This window comes from Myxine glutinosa, chromosome 5 (genome assembly GCF_964187855.1).
Source record: "Myxine glutinosa chromosome 5, kmMyxGlut1.1, whole genome shotgun sequence".
Classification (NCBI taxonomy): domain Eukaryota; kingdom Metazoa; phylum Chordata; class Myxini; order Myxiniformes; family Myxinidae; genus Myxine; species Myxine glutinosa.
Window position 1 is genome coordinate 51,465,507 of NC_136265.1, and position 16,000 is coordinate 51,481,506.

The window sequence follows — 16,000 nt, forward strand, 5'->3', positions numbered from 1 at the left end:
GAGGAAGAAGAGAAAGAAGATGCGGAGCAAGTGAGGTCGCAGAAGGAGCCGAGCTGCGTTGAGGTTTTGAGCAAACGCTGGCGAATGGGGGTCACTAGCGAACTTTGGGGTTTCCTGGGAAAGGGATTCCTGCGACAGAGTTGTTATCGCTGTGACAGATAAACCTGCGTGACAGGTTTTGTGGTTGATTCCGAAGAGAATCACTGGAGTGCCGTTATGTCTCGAGAACAGACCGTTGGCCATTTTGCCTTGCTCTGGATTTTCGCATCGCTCCAGGTTTTTCACCTCGCTTCAACCATTTCACCGCATCCAGACGTTAACCTGGTGTGTGTGTGTAATGTGGATTTTGAGTGGGAATTTGCGGTTCACCGATTGGGAGCTGTTGAACATCCATACCCGAAGGTGTGATTTCCCAGCCGCCTCTTGAGGACACTTTTGCCTATCTTTGGCAGTGTGACTGTCAACCGAGCGGGATTCTGGTCTCGATACAACATCATTCTGACGATCACTGGAGCATGGATCGACTTTGGTTTGAAGCTGGGACAGAGACATTGGGAATGTTATTTTCGCTCACTTGGAGCACAGTGAGTTATATTGTACGAAACTGATGGTACCATCATAGGAATGATATATTGGTTGTACAATTGATTAATATTGTTATTGTGCTGTTATTCTTGTGTGATCTTAATACAATACTTGTTTGTTGGTAACAATTGGTGTGGTTTCACCATTGATCTTTGACACACAGAATAACACATCTTTCTGCCATGACTCCTCTCGGGGCTCGGAGGTACACCGTGACTGGGGTTTGGGGAGGAGCACGTAACACCGGGATGCCATTTGTACCGTATTTTCCATCCTCCGAACAATATTTGAAAAGGGGACGGAAAGGCAGCATGCAGCACTGGCGTGTACTCTTCCATGATGGCAACAATATGCCGTCAATAAGGCCAAGCAGCAGCCGGAAACAAAACTGTCATGGCGTCGTGGGACTCATCACATGGGACTGGGAGTGATGAAACTTTGAAGGGCCAAAGTTCACTGAAAAAGAGGAAGGCAACCACAAAAAGGACGTGTGTCTTTTCTGACGAATGGCTGCTTTCCACCAGTTATGACTGGTTGATGAAGCATACAGAAAATTATCATGGAGCTTACTGTACAGTTACAGTATGCTTGCGGAGTTTTTCCATTTCCCATGGCGGCTTATCCGATGTCAAGCAGCATGCTGCAGGAAGCATGCACAAGTCTAAATTGATGGTTACCGCATATCAAACAGCATGCTGCAGGAAGCACACACAAGTCTAAATTGATGGTTACCGCATATCAATCAGCATGCTGCAAGAAGCACGCACAAGTCTAAATTGATGGTTACCGCATATCAATCAGCATGCTGCAAGAAGCGGGCACAAGTCTAAATTGATGGTTACCGTATATCAATCAGCATGCTGCAGGAAGCACGCACCAGTCTAGATTTATGGTTACCGCATATCAATCAGCATGCTGCAAGAAGCACGCACAAGTCTAAATTGATGGTTACCGCATATCAATCAGCATGCTGCAAGAAGCACGCACAAGTCTAAATTGATGGTTACCGCATATCAAACAGCATGCTGAAGGAAGCATGCACAAGGCTAAACTGATGGTTGAACGCACAAGTCTAAATTGATGGTTACCGCATATCTAGCAGCATGCATGCTGCAGGAAGCATGCACAAGTCTAAATTGATGGTTACCACATATCAAACAGCATGCTGCAGGAAGCACACACAAGTCTAAATTGATGGTTTCCGCACATCTAGCAGCATGCTGCAGGAAGCACGCACAAGTCCAAATTGATGATTACTGCATATTTAGCAGCATGCTGCAGGAAGCACGCACCAGTCTAAATTGATGGTTACCGCATATCAAACAGCATGTTGCAGGAAGCACGCACAAGTCTAAATTGATGCTTGCCGCATATCTAGCAGCATGCTGCAGGAAGCACGCACCAGTCTAAATTGATGGTTACCGCATCTCAAGCAGCATGCTGCAGGAAGCATGCACAAGTCTAAATTGATGGTTACCGCATGTCAAGCAGCATGCAGCAGGAAGCACGCACAAGTCTAAATTGATGGTTACCGCATGTCAAGCAGAATGCTGCAGGAAGCACGCACAAGTCTAAATTGATGGTTACCGCATGTCAAGCAGCATGCTGCAGGAAGCACACACAAGTCTAAACTAATGGTTACCACATGTCAAGCAGCATGCTGCAGGAATCACGCACAAGTCTAAATTGATGGTTACCGCATGTGAAGCAGCATGCTGCAGGAAGCACGCACAAGTCTAAATTAATGGTTATCGTAACAAGCCGAGGGATCAAAACCTTCACAGTAAAAGACTCTTCAGTAACAGAAAAGGTAACCTGGATAATAAATCATTCTCAAGAATGTTTGGTAATTATTTACTTTTTCACGCAAACATTTTCCGATACTCATTTTCTCATGAGACTTTATAAGATGAACTTCCAGCAATTTTCCAACTTTTAGTGCAAATATCTATTTGGAAACACGTTGATTTCAGATTATTAGTTGAGCAGAACATTGTTATTTCAAAGAGTAAAGATTGAATTACCGAAAACGTTTTGCCTTGACATGTAAATATGGTGCTGCTTATATATTTGATCAAACAGCAAAGAACCCGATGGATGACGGGATAATTCCCACACTTTTATAATGTCCCCACCGTCCACCCTGAACCTCCAGGACTTCTAATGGGTTGTAAAGGGTAATTCTAATGGGTTCTAAAGGGTAATTGTGATGGGTTCTCAAGGGTAATTGTGATGGGTTCTAAAGGGATCTATATGGTAATTCTAATGGGGGTCTAAAGGGTAATTCTAATGGGGTCTAAAGGGTAATTCTCATGGGTTCTAAAGGGTAATTATAATGGGTTCTAAAGGGTAATTGTGATGGGTTCTAAATGGTAATTCTAATGGGTTCTAAAGGGTAATTATAATGGGATCTAAAGGGTAATTATAATGGGTTCTAAAGGGTAATTGTGATGGGTTCTAAAGGGATCTAAGGGGTAATTCTAAAGGGATCTAAAGGGTAATTGTGATGGGATCTAAAGGGTAATTCTAATGGGATCTAAAGGGTAATTCTAATGGGATCTAAAGGGTAATTATAATGGGATCTAAAGGGTAATTCTAATGGGTTCTAAAGGGTCATTCTAATGGGTTCTAAAGGGTAATTCTAATGGGTTATAACGGTTAATTCAATGGGTTCTAAAGTGTAATTCTAATGGGTTCTAAAGGGTAATTCTAATGGGATCTAAACGGTAATTGTGATGGGCTCTAAAGGGTAATTCTAATGGGTTCTAAAGGGTCATTCTAATGGGTTCTAAATGGTAATTCTAATGGGTTCTAAAGGGTAATTATAATGGGATCTAAACGGTAATTGTGATGGGTTCTAAAGGGTAATTCTAGTGGGTTCTAAAGGGTAATTCTAATGGGTTCCAAAGGGTAATTCTGTTGGGTTCTAAAGGGTACGCCTAATGGGTTCTAAAGGGTAATTGTGATGGGTTCTAAAGGGATCTAGGGGTAATTCTAATGGGTTCTAAAGGGTAATTCTAATGGGATCGAAAGGGTAATTCTAATGGGTTCGAAAGGGTAATTCTAATGGGATCTAAAGGGTAATTATAATGGGTTCTAAAGGGTAATTCTAATGGGATCTAAAGGGTAATTGTGATGGGTTCTAAAGGGTAATTATAATGGGTTCCAAAGGGTAATTCTAATGGGTTATAAAGGGTAATTCTAATAGGTTCTAAAGGGTAATTGCCTGAGTGTCCCGTATTTTTTTTCCTCGGACCTGGTCACCCTAAACCGCAGGTTCATGCTCCGATTCATGTTTCAATTTGTGTTCCACAGCGGAAGGACTGATTACAAAGGAAGTGAAGGGAGACACGGGACTCCTGCGAGACGAGTCAATATATACACGAATGTGACGTCACAATCGGACAACAGCGCACTTACAAAGGTAGATCCAACAAAGATGCATTTTTATATAAAATGAAATTAAACTCATTGTTTCTGTCCCCGGGAACAGGGATTGCCATTCCCCCCCAAAAAATCCCAATTTCTCAGGTAATGACGTCACCAACATGTCCGTAGCGACGCTCCTCCCCGGAGTTCCGCTTCCACCAGAAACGATATGTATCACGAGGGGATTTTGCTTTATCGATCTATTACGTATGGAAATATCGCCGAAATATTTACACCTCTTCCCCAACATCCCAACCTTCACCTCCACTGCGTGCTCCATACATTAATTAATTCTACTTCCCTGTTAGGAGACATCAGTGTACATTTACATGAATTACAAGGACAGGACAGAGATATTAAATAATAGACACATACGGTACACGGGATTTGAACCTGGGTGCCTCCTAATCACGTGACAGCTGGGATTCACATAAAGAAGTAAACATGGCGGAACCTCTTTTACACTATTAATAATATGAAACAGGACGAAATGGTCCGAATGTCCAACTTTTAAACTTGTAATTGAACAGTACGAGGACAGGAACCGGAAAGTGGTTGTTAAACTTGTTTAAACGTTAAAGATCTTGAAACGAACATCGTCACTCACGAGTCCAGGTTACATTTGGGGCGTGGTCTACGGAGATCCGAGAAGCTCTGTAAACGTCATTGTTATTAAAGAAGAAGAATCAGTGATTCAGTGGAGGAAGAAGAGCACGTGTTTCCCTTTTCGCTGTCCCTCAGTTCTGTGGTACCGGATCCGGAATGAATTGTCCCGAGGTTACGAACTCCGAGCTGTGTCCGATGAACCGAGATCTCTCGGGTGAGGAACACAAGGTGAACCCTTCAGGATCCACGAGGGTCTCCGATGGGAGGAACCTGCTCGGTCCGGGAGAATCTCCCGCGGATAAGGAGTTCGGACCCGCACCCGGTAGGTCTCTACGTGACGTTCTTGTTCCCGTGCGGGGTCCGTGCTGTGCACTATGTACGTTAATAGTTTATGTGGGAATCAAATCATGTACGGATATCTGGTTCCCTCGTACAAGATCGTGTCCATGTCCTGATCGGGTTCCTTTATACAATATCGTGTCGATGTCTTGATCTGGTGAACAGATTCCGTTCGTTGGATAAAAAAAATAAAGTTTAAACATCCCCAAAATGAGTGATAAATGGAATACGCACATTTTATCATGATAAACACAGGATACATACACATACACACACACACACATATATATATATATATATTGTTACGGATCTCAGAGACGGCACTCCCCTTAGCAAGGGGGGGGGGGGGGGGGTTAATCCCCTTGGCCTGTTAAGCCGGCCGTCTCTGGTTCTGGTACTTGTAACGCTCTTTTGCGGGATGGGATTGGTCAGGGTTATTGGTCAAGGTGTTATCCCGAATACCTTCACCAATCCCTCCGCAAAACAGGGAGACAAGTACCACTCGAACCACGGACAAGATGGTATTTGCCGAGCGGTTTAGCAATCCGCGGTTCGAGCCGTTATCGATTGACTAAACCCGATTCCGAGCGTTGGCCAAATCGTGCCACATACAACAACAAGAACAACATGCATTTTAAAGGACATTTTCCCTGCTAGAGCGGGGGTTAGCCTTGCAGTCCCCATGACAATCTTCTCCATCTTGCCCTATTTTCGGCATCTCTCCTTGTTAACCCACTTGCCCGCATTTCTTCTTCCACCATCTTTAGCCAAGTCTTTCTCGGTCTTCCCCGCCCTCTACTTCCTTCTACATTCATTTCCATCACTCTTCTCAACCAGTCACTTTCATCCTTCCTCAACACATGACCAAACCATTTGAAACTGTTTCTCTTCACAGCATCCATCACAGGCTCTATTCCCATCATCTTTCGCAATTCATCATTTGTCTTCCTCTCTCTCAACGATACTCCGCACATCCATCGAACCATTCGCATTTCCACCCTTTCCAGCCTTCGTTGCTGCTCTACGTTCATTACCCATGTCTCACTCCCATAAATCATAACACTTCTCACACATGCAGCATACACCTTTCCCTTCAGCTTCAACGACACTCCCCTCCTCGTCAGCACGCCACTCAGTTCTCGAAACTTCTTCCATGAACATCTCACTCGAGCAACCGTTGCCGAATCTGATCCACCTTCTCCATTCAGCATGTCTCCGAGGTAGCAAAATGTTTTCACACCTTCCAGCTTCATGCCGTCTCCAAGATCCAACTCAACATTTCCTCCATCTGCAGCTCCCTCTATGCACACCTTACATTTGAATATAGCTGCCACACTGGTTAATGACCCTCTCAGACCACTACATTTTTGATGAACCCACTCAGCGCACATTGTACATTGAATGGAGTTCACTCCAACACCCTTCCTACACACAGCACAGGGCCACTTCCCAGTTCTTTCCACCTCACCACATGCTTTACCACTTGCCATCACCTTCGTCTTTCCGATATTCACCTTCAGACCTTTTGTCTCCATACATTCCTTCCACTTGTTCATCTTTTCCTTCAGTCCATCCATACTTTCCGCAATCAACACCAGATCATCTGCATACAACAACTCCCACGGTAAACCCTCCTTTACGTTCTGAGCCAGCACCTCCATCACAGCTACAAATAGTAGTGGACTTAGTACCGACCCCTGAAGCACTCACACCTTCACCTCAAACTCACCACTGTTCCCGTCCTTCGTCCTTACAGCTGTGCGCGCTCTTTTGTACATTGCCATCACTACTCTGATCAACCATTCCTCCACTCCTAACTTCCTCAATGCCCATGTCAATACTTTGCGTGGAACCCTATCGAATGCTTTCTCCAGATCAACAAACCCAAGAAACAACTTCTTCCACTTCTCCATGTACTTCTCCTGCAACTGCCTCACAATGAAAAGCGCATCTGTCGTTCCTCTTCCTGGTATAAATCCAAACTGCATTTCGTCGATCTTCACTTTCTTCCTTATCCTCCTCTCCAACACCCTTTCCAATACCTTCATTCCATGCTCCAATAACTTTATCGCTCGGTACGAGCCACACTCCAGAGGGTCACCTTTCCCCTTGTATAGAGGGACGAGGGTACTCAGTTCCCAATGCACTGGAATGCGGCCTTCTTTCACCACCAGATTACAGATCTCTGTCATTCTCTTCACACCCCAACTTCCTGCTGCCTTCAACATATCTCCCACAACTCCCGTCGGCCCTCCCGCTTTTCTACCCTTCATTGCTTTTATCGCTTCCTCAACTTCCTTCTCAGTTATCTTCTCTGCCGGTCCTAAAACTGGGTTACTCTCGATATTGCCATCCCATTCATTCTCTGTATTCAACAGCATTTCCATATATCTTTTCCATCTTCCTTTAATTCCATCTGGGTCGACAACGATTTGTCCCACTTCATCCTTCAAGCAACTCACCCCCATCACATCACACCTCTCTTTCGCTATCTGCTTTGCAATCCTGAATACTGCTTTCTGACCCTCTTCCGAATCCAAGCGTTCTCCGAACATTTTCCTACATGCCTCCTGCGCCTTTGCTCCCTCTTTCTTTGCAGCCTTCCTGGCTGCCTTATAACTTTCATGCTCTGCTGTTTCTGCTCCCGTACCCTTCGCCTTCTGCCACTCCTTGAACTTCTTCCTCTTCTCGTCAATCCTCTTTCCAACTTCATCATCCCACCACCATGTTTCCGAGTGCCTCGGTGGTCCTTTTGTCCATCCACATACCTCACCAACGGCTCCCAACAGACTAGCTTTCATTGACATCCAACCACTTTCAAGCTCAACCACATCATCCTCGACCCTACTCAGCCTCTCTTTTAATGCCTCCCTTACTGTCACCTCTTTCAACCTCCACACCTTCATTCTCGGTTGGTACTTCACCCGCCGAGCTCTCATCGCACCTTTCACCCTTATGTCGCAGACAACCAAGTGGTGCTGTGAAACAGCCTCCTCCCCCGGGATCACCTTTGTGTCCCGGAGGTGCCCCCTATCTCGCCTACGCACCATCGGGTAGTCAACGGTTGTCGTCGACCCACCTGACGTGTATGTAACAAGCTTATTATCCTCTTTCTGGAACTGAGTATTACAAATCAACAAATCAGCTCCATCAGCAAACTCCAAAATCCTTTCACCTTCTCCATTTCTCACACCATATCCGTAACCCCCATGAACTCCCTCAAAACCACCCATACTCCTTCCCACATGTCCATTTGGTCTCCTCCTACCACAACAACTTCCTCATCTTTCACGTTTTCCATCAGCTTCTCTATCGCACACCAGAACCTGTCCTTCTCTTCATCGCTCCGACCAACCTGCGGAGCATATCCCGAGATGACGTTCATCTAGAGCTTTCCAATCATCATTTTCACCATCATCAACCTATCACTCACTCTAGTCACACTCACCACACTGTCTACAAACTCCTCAGAAAACAGGACACCAACACCATTCATGCCCTCCAGGCACCCTTGCCACACAAACTTGTATTTCTGTCCCTGCCTACCCTTCACCATTCTCACACCACTTCCCTTCCATCTCGTCTCTTGCACACAACATATGTCCACTCTTCTTCTGACCAATACTTCCACCACTTCTCCTGATCTCCCTGTCATTGTCCCTACATTCCATGTCCCAAACCTCAGAAACCGATAACTATATATATATATATTGTTACGGACACGGCTTAGATGTTATGATGGGCCGAGCGGAATGGCCGCCGTGTTCGCACAGTTTACCCGATTACCCCCAACTCACCCGATTCCACTCGAACGTTGGCTAAATCGCGCTATGCTAAATCAATGAAGGAAAGGACACAACGACTGGGATAAATGAAACGACGCAAGGGGTACAGTTCTCAAGACCTCCGGAGGAGGATATAATTAGTGGGGGAGAAAAGGGGTAGATTACACGGGAATGAGGTAAAGACACAGAAGAGATAGGCACTTAGACACAATCTTATCTATCCCAGACAGACCACAGACAAACGGAACAAGACTGACTTACACAGGGATTGATGGCAGGGAAGGACAGGCAGTCGATAGCACAAGGTGCACCTTGGCTCAGGGACAGAATCAAGCACAGTCCAGAGATGCGAGGAGGTGTCACAGCGCTCGGAGGTGGCGTCCTTCTCTCTCCAAGCTGAGGGCGCATCTGACGTCACCTCCCTCTTCCTGCGCATGCTCAGCGGGGAGTGACACGCCCTCGGCTCGTTGGGTCCGCCCCAGATGGGATCGGTCCTCCGCTTCTATTGGGTGCGGGGGTTGCCGGGCTCCGCCCTTGACGAGGAGCTGACAGCGAGCCCCTACTTGGTAACCCCGTCGAGCACATGGTCGATGGCGGCTCGCTGGAAAGGCTTGGTGCCCTCCCAACACCCCCTACCAATCAAGCCGGAGTGAGGACGCGCACTCCCCGCGCCGCCGCCGCTGTTGTTGTTGCTGTTGCTGCTGTTGTTGCTGTTGCTGAACCGTGAGGAAGAGCTGCGGGGAGGTATTGGGAGGTCCTAAACTTCCTAACGGTGCCATACAATCACATTCTGGTGCAACGAAGAGTCAGAATTAATGGAAACGAGTCCTTAACTGACATAAACTAAGAATAACTAGCAAGATGTCCTATAGTTGTCTACGTGAGATGCGGTGGACCTGGATGCGACATTTAATGGGGGAAATAGGGGGAGGTCGGGTCTACAGAGTGTTGTTTACAGGAAATGGGACTAGGGAATGGGGGATTGGGGATATTTGGGAAGTATGGAGGAAATAGGGGAATATTTACAAGCGGATATGGATGGATGCCAATCTCATATCCGCAACATTGCACCCTTCTCTACCTCGGGGCGGCCCGACCCGATAAATTTTTACTTACTTTTGTGTGGCACTCAGATGTAGTTCCCTCTACTATTAACTCAACCCTGAGTGCGACAGTTTTACAGATGTTCACAAATGAGTAAATATGTCCCCCTGCGACGTTGCACCCTTCTCCTCACAGAAACACACCCACAGGATAACCGAATCGCGGAAAGCATCCTCAAACTAAACATACAGCCGGTAGGGAGCATTATTTACACAAGACTGATATTTACACTACGATCCAGGACCTGTTCTTTGAGGAACACATGCAGATGTTATGCATAGAGAGAGAGCACGCATGCCACCATCGATACACCAACCCACGAGTGCCCTGTGGCCCTACGGCCTTTAATAATGTGCAGAGCACCCCGTCCAAGCACCAAAAGCACCACCCCATACACACAGTCAGCACTATCCGGTGCACCAATAAAGTGTTCAACAATAATGCACAATCAAGTGTCCATGGTCACCGGTGGTGTCGCAGCCGGCCGATGTTCTGCCGCTGGTCTTGCCTTCATGCAGTGCACTTGGCCTTCTGGCTTCTTTAGAAATAAAGAAAGGCGCCAACCGCATCCATTTCTTAATTGTGGCCGTCAGGGGGCCAACTATAAGTGGTTCACCTGTATGGCATAGGTGCCACGTTGACCCAGAGGTCCATCCACGGGTGGTGCTTGCCCGCAAAAGAACTGCGGTCCATTGTGGGCGGCCACAAAAATTGCGGTCCATATGGTGTATCGATCCAGGCAGCAAGCAGCGAAAGTACAGGCCCACAACTGTGGAGCCAGCACCTCTCTCTCCTCTCTCTCTGCCCCAAAGCCAGATCCTCGGAGGTGGGAGACAAAAGAAAACTAGTGAGTAAGGTGGTAAGGGCGCAAAAGTGCACGCAATATTAGGTAATGCACACTAGGGGCACATGGGAACCAGGTGAGACAGGTACGTTCCTACCGTACGCCCCCCCCCCCCCCCCACCAGGTAACCTACATTGCCCCTCCCTTACCCCTTACGGTATCCACAAAACACAACACTACCCATATACATCTACTTTACACATCAACAAACGTCCCTACTGTCTTCCCCGTTCCTCCCATAAACCAAATTCGTCTTCTCTCCCTCCTAACCAATCAAATTTGCCATTTCCAACTCTCATCAAAATTTGCCATCTCCAACTCAACATCAAAATTTGCCATCACCAATTCATCATCAGTCCCTCCTAAGGAGGGAGAGATGGAATCACCCCAATGTCTCATCCACGTCGTGATGCGTCTCACAAATCCAAACAGCAATTCTCATTTCCTGCAACACAAAACAAAGGAACACAGGTGTGGAGTCATCATCACCACCTCAGGTAAGTGGCTGCGTATGGTGCGAAAGGTTCATCAATCCTAACTATTTCCTAAATGACTTTAACAACTTTACATTACCCGGGGTCTTTCCCTGCCAATCCATTGGCCAACTTACACTATGGGTTCTAAAAACCAATTCCCATTGACCAAACTGTGGTGCTTCTCAATTTGGGGTCTCACTCCCCCGATTCATCTCCCGGTGCCCTCGCACAATTTCTGGGCTGTGACGTGTAGCTCTCCCAGCAGGTCTACCCACCTGCACACCTCCACCACTGTAGTTGCCACCCGAGCTTACCTGCTCCTCACCCTAACCTAACTAACTGGGGAAGGCCCTCTCGCACTCTCACCCCCTCAGTGCCCTCTCTGGCACGGGCTGCCCGATCCACACCCGGGATCCTCAGGCACCCACTGACACTAACGGCTCCCAGAGCCCACCTGCGGCCTCACCTGGCCGACATCCTCACAGTGGTGGAGTGCCCAAACCAACTACACACACTAACAGGCTACACGCCCAGCCATTTCCACAACACTAATGCACCCATCCACAATACCATTCTGCAACCGCACCACAAATGCCAATATCCAACCACAATTTACCTATACCCTCTACCTAACACTTACACTACCCGCCCCGGGTACTCGTGAAAGGGGTCCACTCTTCCCCCATCCACACCTTCGCACCATGCACACCACTCCGTACCACTTACTCCATGTATTCCACACACCTGTACTTGCACACCTGTGCTCTCATACTTGGTGCCGCCTGCACCCTTCTCTCCCCCAAGCGCATTCGCGCTGATCCACAACACTCACTACTCATACACTGCTCCACACACCTGTCCAGTTCTCACACAGCATCATCTCATCTAACTACTCCCCTCTGAAACTTGCGCTTCCCAGTCGTCCCTTTAAACAATTGCGCTCCCTCGTCATTATCATCCACTCTAATCTACCTGCGTCCCCACTACAGGTATCATTGTCACTATCTAACCTTAACGTTACCTAATGTCATCTTCGCTAGATCCCTACACACAATATCCTAACCCACCCGGGCTAGTTTTCACTGCCATACACCCCATAATCTATAGCGCATTTGCCCCACGTTTGTGAGGGATGACAGAGTTGCCATCCCACCACATTGGGCATCTCCCACTACCAATTTTGCACATCAAATTTCAACAAATCAAAAATTTGCCAATCACTACCCATCATCTGCCAATCATTACTGCCAATCCTTTGCCAATCATCAAATTTTGTTTTTCTAATTTCGGGGCCAAAACACTATCCTCGTCATTACAGTCTACTTACTAATGCCTCTCGGTGCGCCAATTCACTTCCACAGCCCGGCTTCGTAGAGCCGAGCAATGAATGCGGGTTGTTTGGTGCCGGCGGCTGGATGCGTCCGGCACTCGGTGCAGGGAAGGAGGTTTACCCGGGCCGAGGTCCCACGCACCATCTCGGCACGGAGCCATCCCATGGCCCGATCTCGACCTGCCGGAATGCCTCAACAAAAAGTGGTCGCCATGACGACCCTTCCTATCGGGCTGCCCGCTCCGCCTAGTGGAGCACGGACGCGGCCGTTCAAAGCGAGGCCCAGCGTGGATCGCGTACGGCGGTCCTTCCGAACCCGCCGTGGCTCGGATCCCCGCTGGTTCTCGCGGCACGCGAAGCCCGGCACGCACCGAGGGCCCGATTCGGCTAACTGTCGTTCTAACCGCTAACCCGGTTACCGTCGATGCCTCACCTGCATGCTTACATGCATACGCTACCCCTTTCTTGCTCATACCTCCAGCTGTTCCCATGCTCCTCGTACCTTTCCTAACACACCCAGGTACACTCATTCCACTCACAGCCTTGGTCACACACCTGACCACCGAACACTTTGGCACACATTCGTTGGTCGCACACCTCACCAACACACCTCTTCGCGCCCCTTCCTCGGTCACCTCCTCTGTGACAATCACAGGTGTGCTTTCACTCGCACACCCAACCACGTGCCTCACGACCAACTCAAGTGTGCATTCCCACACACGCTCTACCATTCCAGGTGTGCATCCTTCCATTCCAGGTGTACATCCTCGCTCACCTGTCACAACCAACTCACGCTCCGTGTCACTCTTACTACTCTCACCTCCACTCTTGACAGCGCACTCACCCTTACTCTCGACAGCGCACTCTTTCCTCATGCACCCGTCCGTTACACACCTTTCTCGCGCACACTCTCCCGTTACACCCTCTGTAACACTCACCACAGGTGTACACTCTTCCTTACTTTTGACAGCGCACTCTTTCCCCATGCACCTGTCCGTCACACATCTTTCTCGCACACCCTCTCCCGTTACATCCTCTGTAACACTCACCACAGGCGTGCATTCTTCCTTACTTTTGACAGCGCACTCTTTCCCCATGCACCTGTCCGTCACACATCTTTCTCGCACACCCTCTCCCGTTACATCCTCTGTAACACTCACCACAGGCGTGCATTCTCCCTTTACACCCTCCGTAACACTCCTCACTACACGCTTCCATGTGCTCCCTCGCATACGCGCTACGACCGACTCACTCTCGACAGCACCCTCACTCCTTGGCACGCACTTTTTCCTCACACACCCCAGAGTCGGACTTTCTCGCACACCTCCTTTTTCGCACACCAGACCCGTCGCACACTTCACCAACGGCCTCTCACGAACACCCGGGTCCATCTCGACCCCCAAGCTTATTAAATCACCTGGCGCATCATACGCACGACCATATTGGTCACCACTTACACCGGGTCCTCTTTCTCTTCGCTTCTCCTCCATCACCTGCGAATCCCTCATCCGGTTAATGAGCACATCATCACGATCCGAACACAGACTTTGGACCAATCCTTTTACCTCCTCTTTTATCTCTTTCTTATCCCCTCTCCGTCGCTTCTTAATTTCGCTCACCCCTTCTTCCACTTCTTCTAATTTCTGCTTCACCTTTTTTATTTCCCGGTGCGTCTCCTCAAGTTCGTCCTCTAAGGCTACCTTGACCGTTTCCATGTGCGTCCTCACCTGCCGGTCCTTCGTCTCCATTACCTCTGTCACCTCGTCCAACCTCGTTGTCAGTCCCTCACGTACCATCTGACATTGCCTCTGTGTCGCTATCAAGTCATTTTTTAGGTCATTTTGTGTCGCTTTTAACCCTCCTATTACCGCTGTGTTCTTCTTTACCTGGTCCCCCAACTCCTTTTGTCCCACTGTCAGTTGTTCTACTCCCAGCGTCAACTCCTCTATACCACCTTGCAATTTTACAGTCCCCTTTCTCACCTCCTTCTCCATGCGCTCCTTACAGTGCCTCACCTCCTCGCGCACTCCTCCGACCTCCTCACTCACACCTCTTCTGATCTCCTCTCCCATCACTTGCATCTCCTGCCCAGATGCCACCCTCATCTGCTCCATTTCCTCCCTGTGAGCATCCAATTTAGTTTCTAACCCGATTTGCACCTCCTCTATCTGGTTCCCCATTCGTTTGATTTCCCTGGCAGATTGTTGCCCTATTTCCCGCAATTTGTCCTCCATCCTATTTTCTAACCCCATTAACCCATTTTTCACCTCTTTTATCCCGTTGTCTAACCCCTCAAAATTATTGTCTAACTTCCCAAATTTCTTGTCTAACTCCTCAAAATTTGTGTCTAACTTCCCAAATTTCTTGTCTAACCCCTCACCGGTACCCCTCGCTTCGTCCCTCATTACCCCCATTTGGCCCTCCAATCGCTCACCCAATCGCTCACTATCAGCCCTCATTTGCTCACTATTAGCCCTCATATCGTCCTTCTGCAGGTTGAGGGACGCCTGCATTTGTACCATAAATTGCTCCATGAGGGCCTGCATTTGGGCCATCCCTCCCACTTGTGCAGCGGGTGCGGCCGCCGTAGCAATGTGCGAGGCGCCATTTTGCGCGCCCGCAACCTCGTGCGCGAGGACGCCATTTTGCGAACCTGCCGCCCTCACTGCTTCGCTCTCCTCATGTCCCTCAATTTGGTCCTGGATCGACCCTGCCTCACTCTCCTCTACCGGAACCCAGCCGTCTTGATCTGCCATAGCGCGACTTTCAAAATTCGGGTTTTTATTTTACAACAAAACAAATTTCGGTTACTTGTAATTTTGAGCGCGTTAAGCGCGCTTCGGGTCCGATCTCACTCCTCGACACCAATTGTTACGGACACGGCTTAGATGTTATGATGGGCCGAGCGGAATGGCCGCCGTGTTCGCACAGTTTACCCGATTACCCCCAACTCACCCGATTCCACTCGAACGTTGGCCAAATCGCGCTATGCTAAATCAATGAAGGAAAGGACACAACGACTGGGATAAATGAAACGACGCAAGGGGTACAGTTCTCAAGACCTCCGGAGGAGGATATAATTAGTGGGGGAGAAAAGGGGTAGATTACACGGGAATGAGGTAAAGACACAGAAGAGATAGGCACTTAGACACAATCTTATCTATCCCAGACAGACCACAGACAAACGGAACAAGACTGACTTACACGGGGATTGATGGCAGGGAAGGACAGGCAGTCGATAGCACAAGGTGCACCTTGGCTCAGGGACAGAATCAAGCACAGTCCAGAGATGCGGGGAGGTGTCACAGCGCTCGGAGGTGGCGTCCTTCTCTCTCCAAGCTGAGGGCGCATCTGACGTCACCTCCCTCTTCCTGCGCATGCTCAGCGGGGAGTGACACGCACTCGGCTCGTTGGCTCCGCCCCAGATGGGATCGGTCCGCCGCTTCTATTGGGTGCGGGGGTTGCCGGGCTCCGCCCTTGACGAGGAGCTGACAGCGAGCCC

The 16,000-nt window shown here is 48.6% G+C and overlaps 1 protein-coding gene across 4 annotated transcripts in view; it reads left to right on the forward strand.

Annotated features, from left to right (window-relative positions):
* LOC137427540 (uncharacterized) overlaps positions 1-16,000 on the forward strand; it is a 74,882-nt gene that overhangs the window by 31,638 nt on the left and 27,244 nt on the right. Inside the window, exon 1 of one of the 4 annotated variants that reach the window (XM_068117117.2) lies at positions 4,689-4,942. The exons of the other annotated variants lie outside the window; for them this stretch is intronic. Coding sequence (XP_067973218.2) covers positions 4,777-4,942 — 166 coding nt within the window. The 5' untranslated portion in view covers positions 4,689-4,776. Of the gene's footprint in view, positions 1-4,688; positions 4,943-16,000 lie in introns of those variants that run through there. 4 annotated transcript variants of the gene reach the window in all.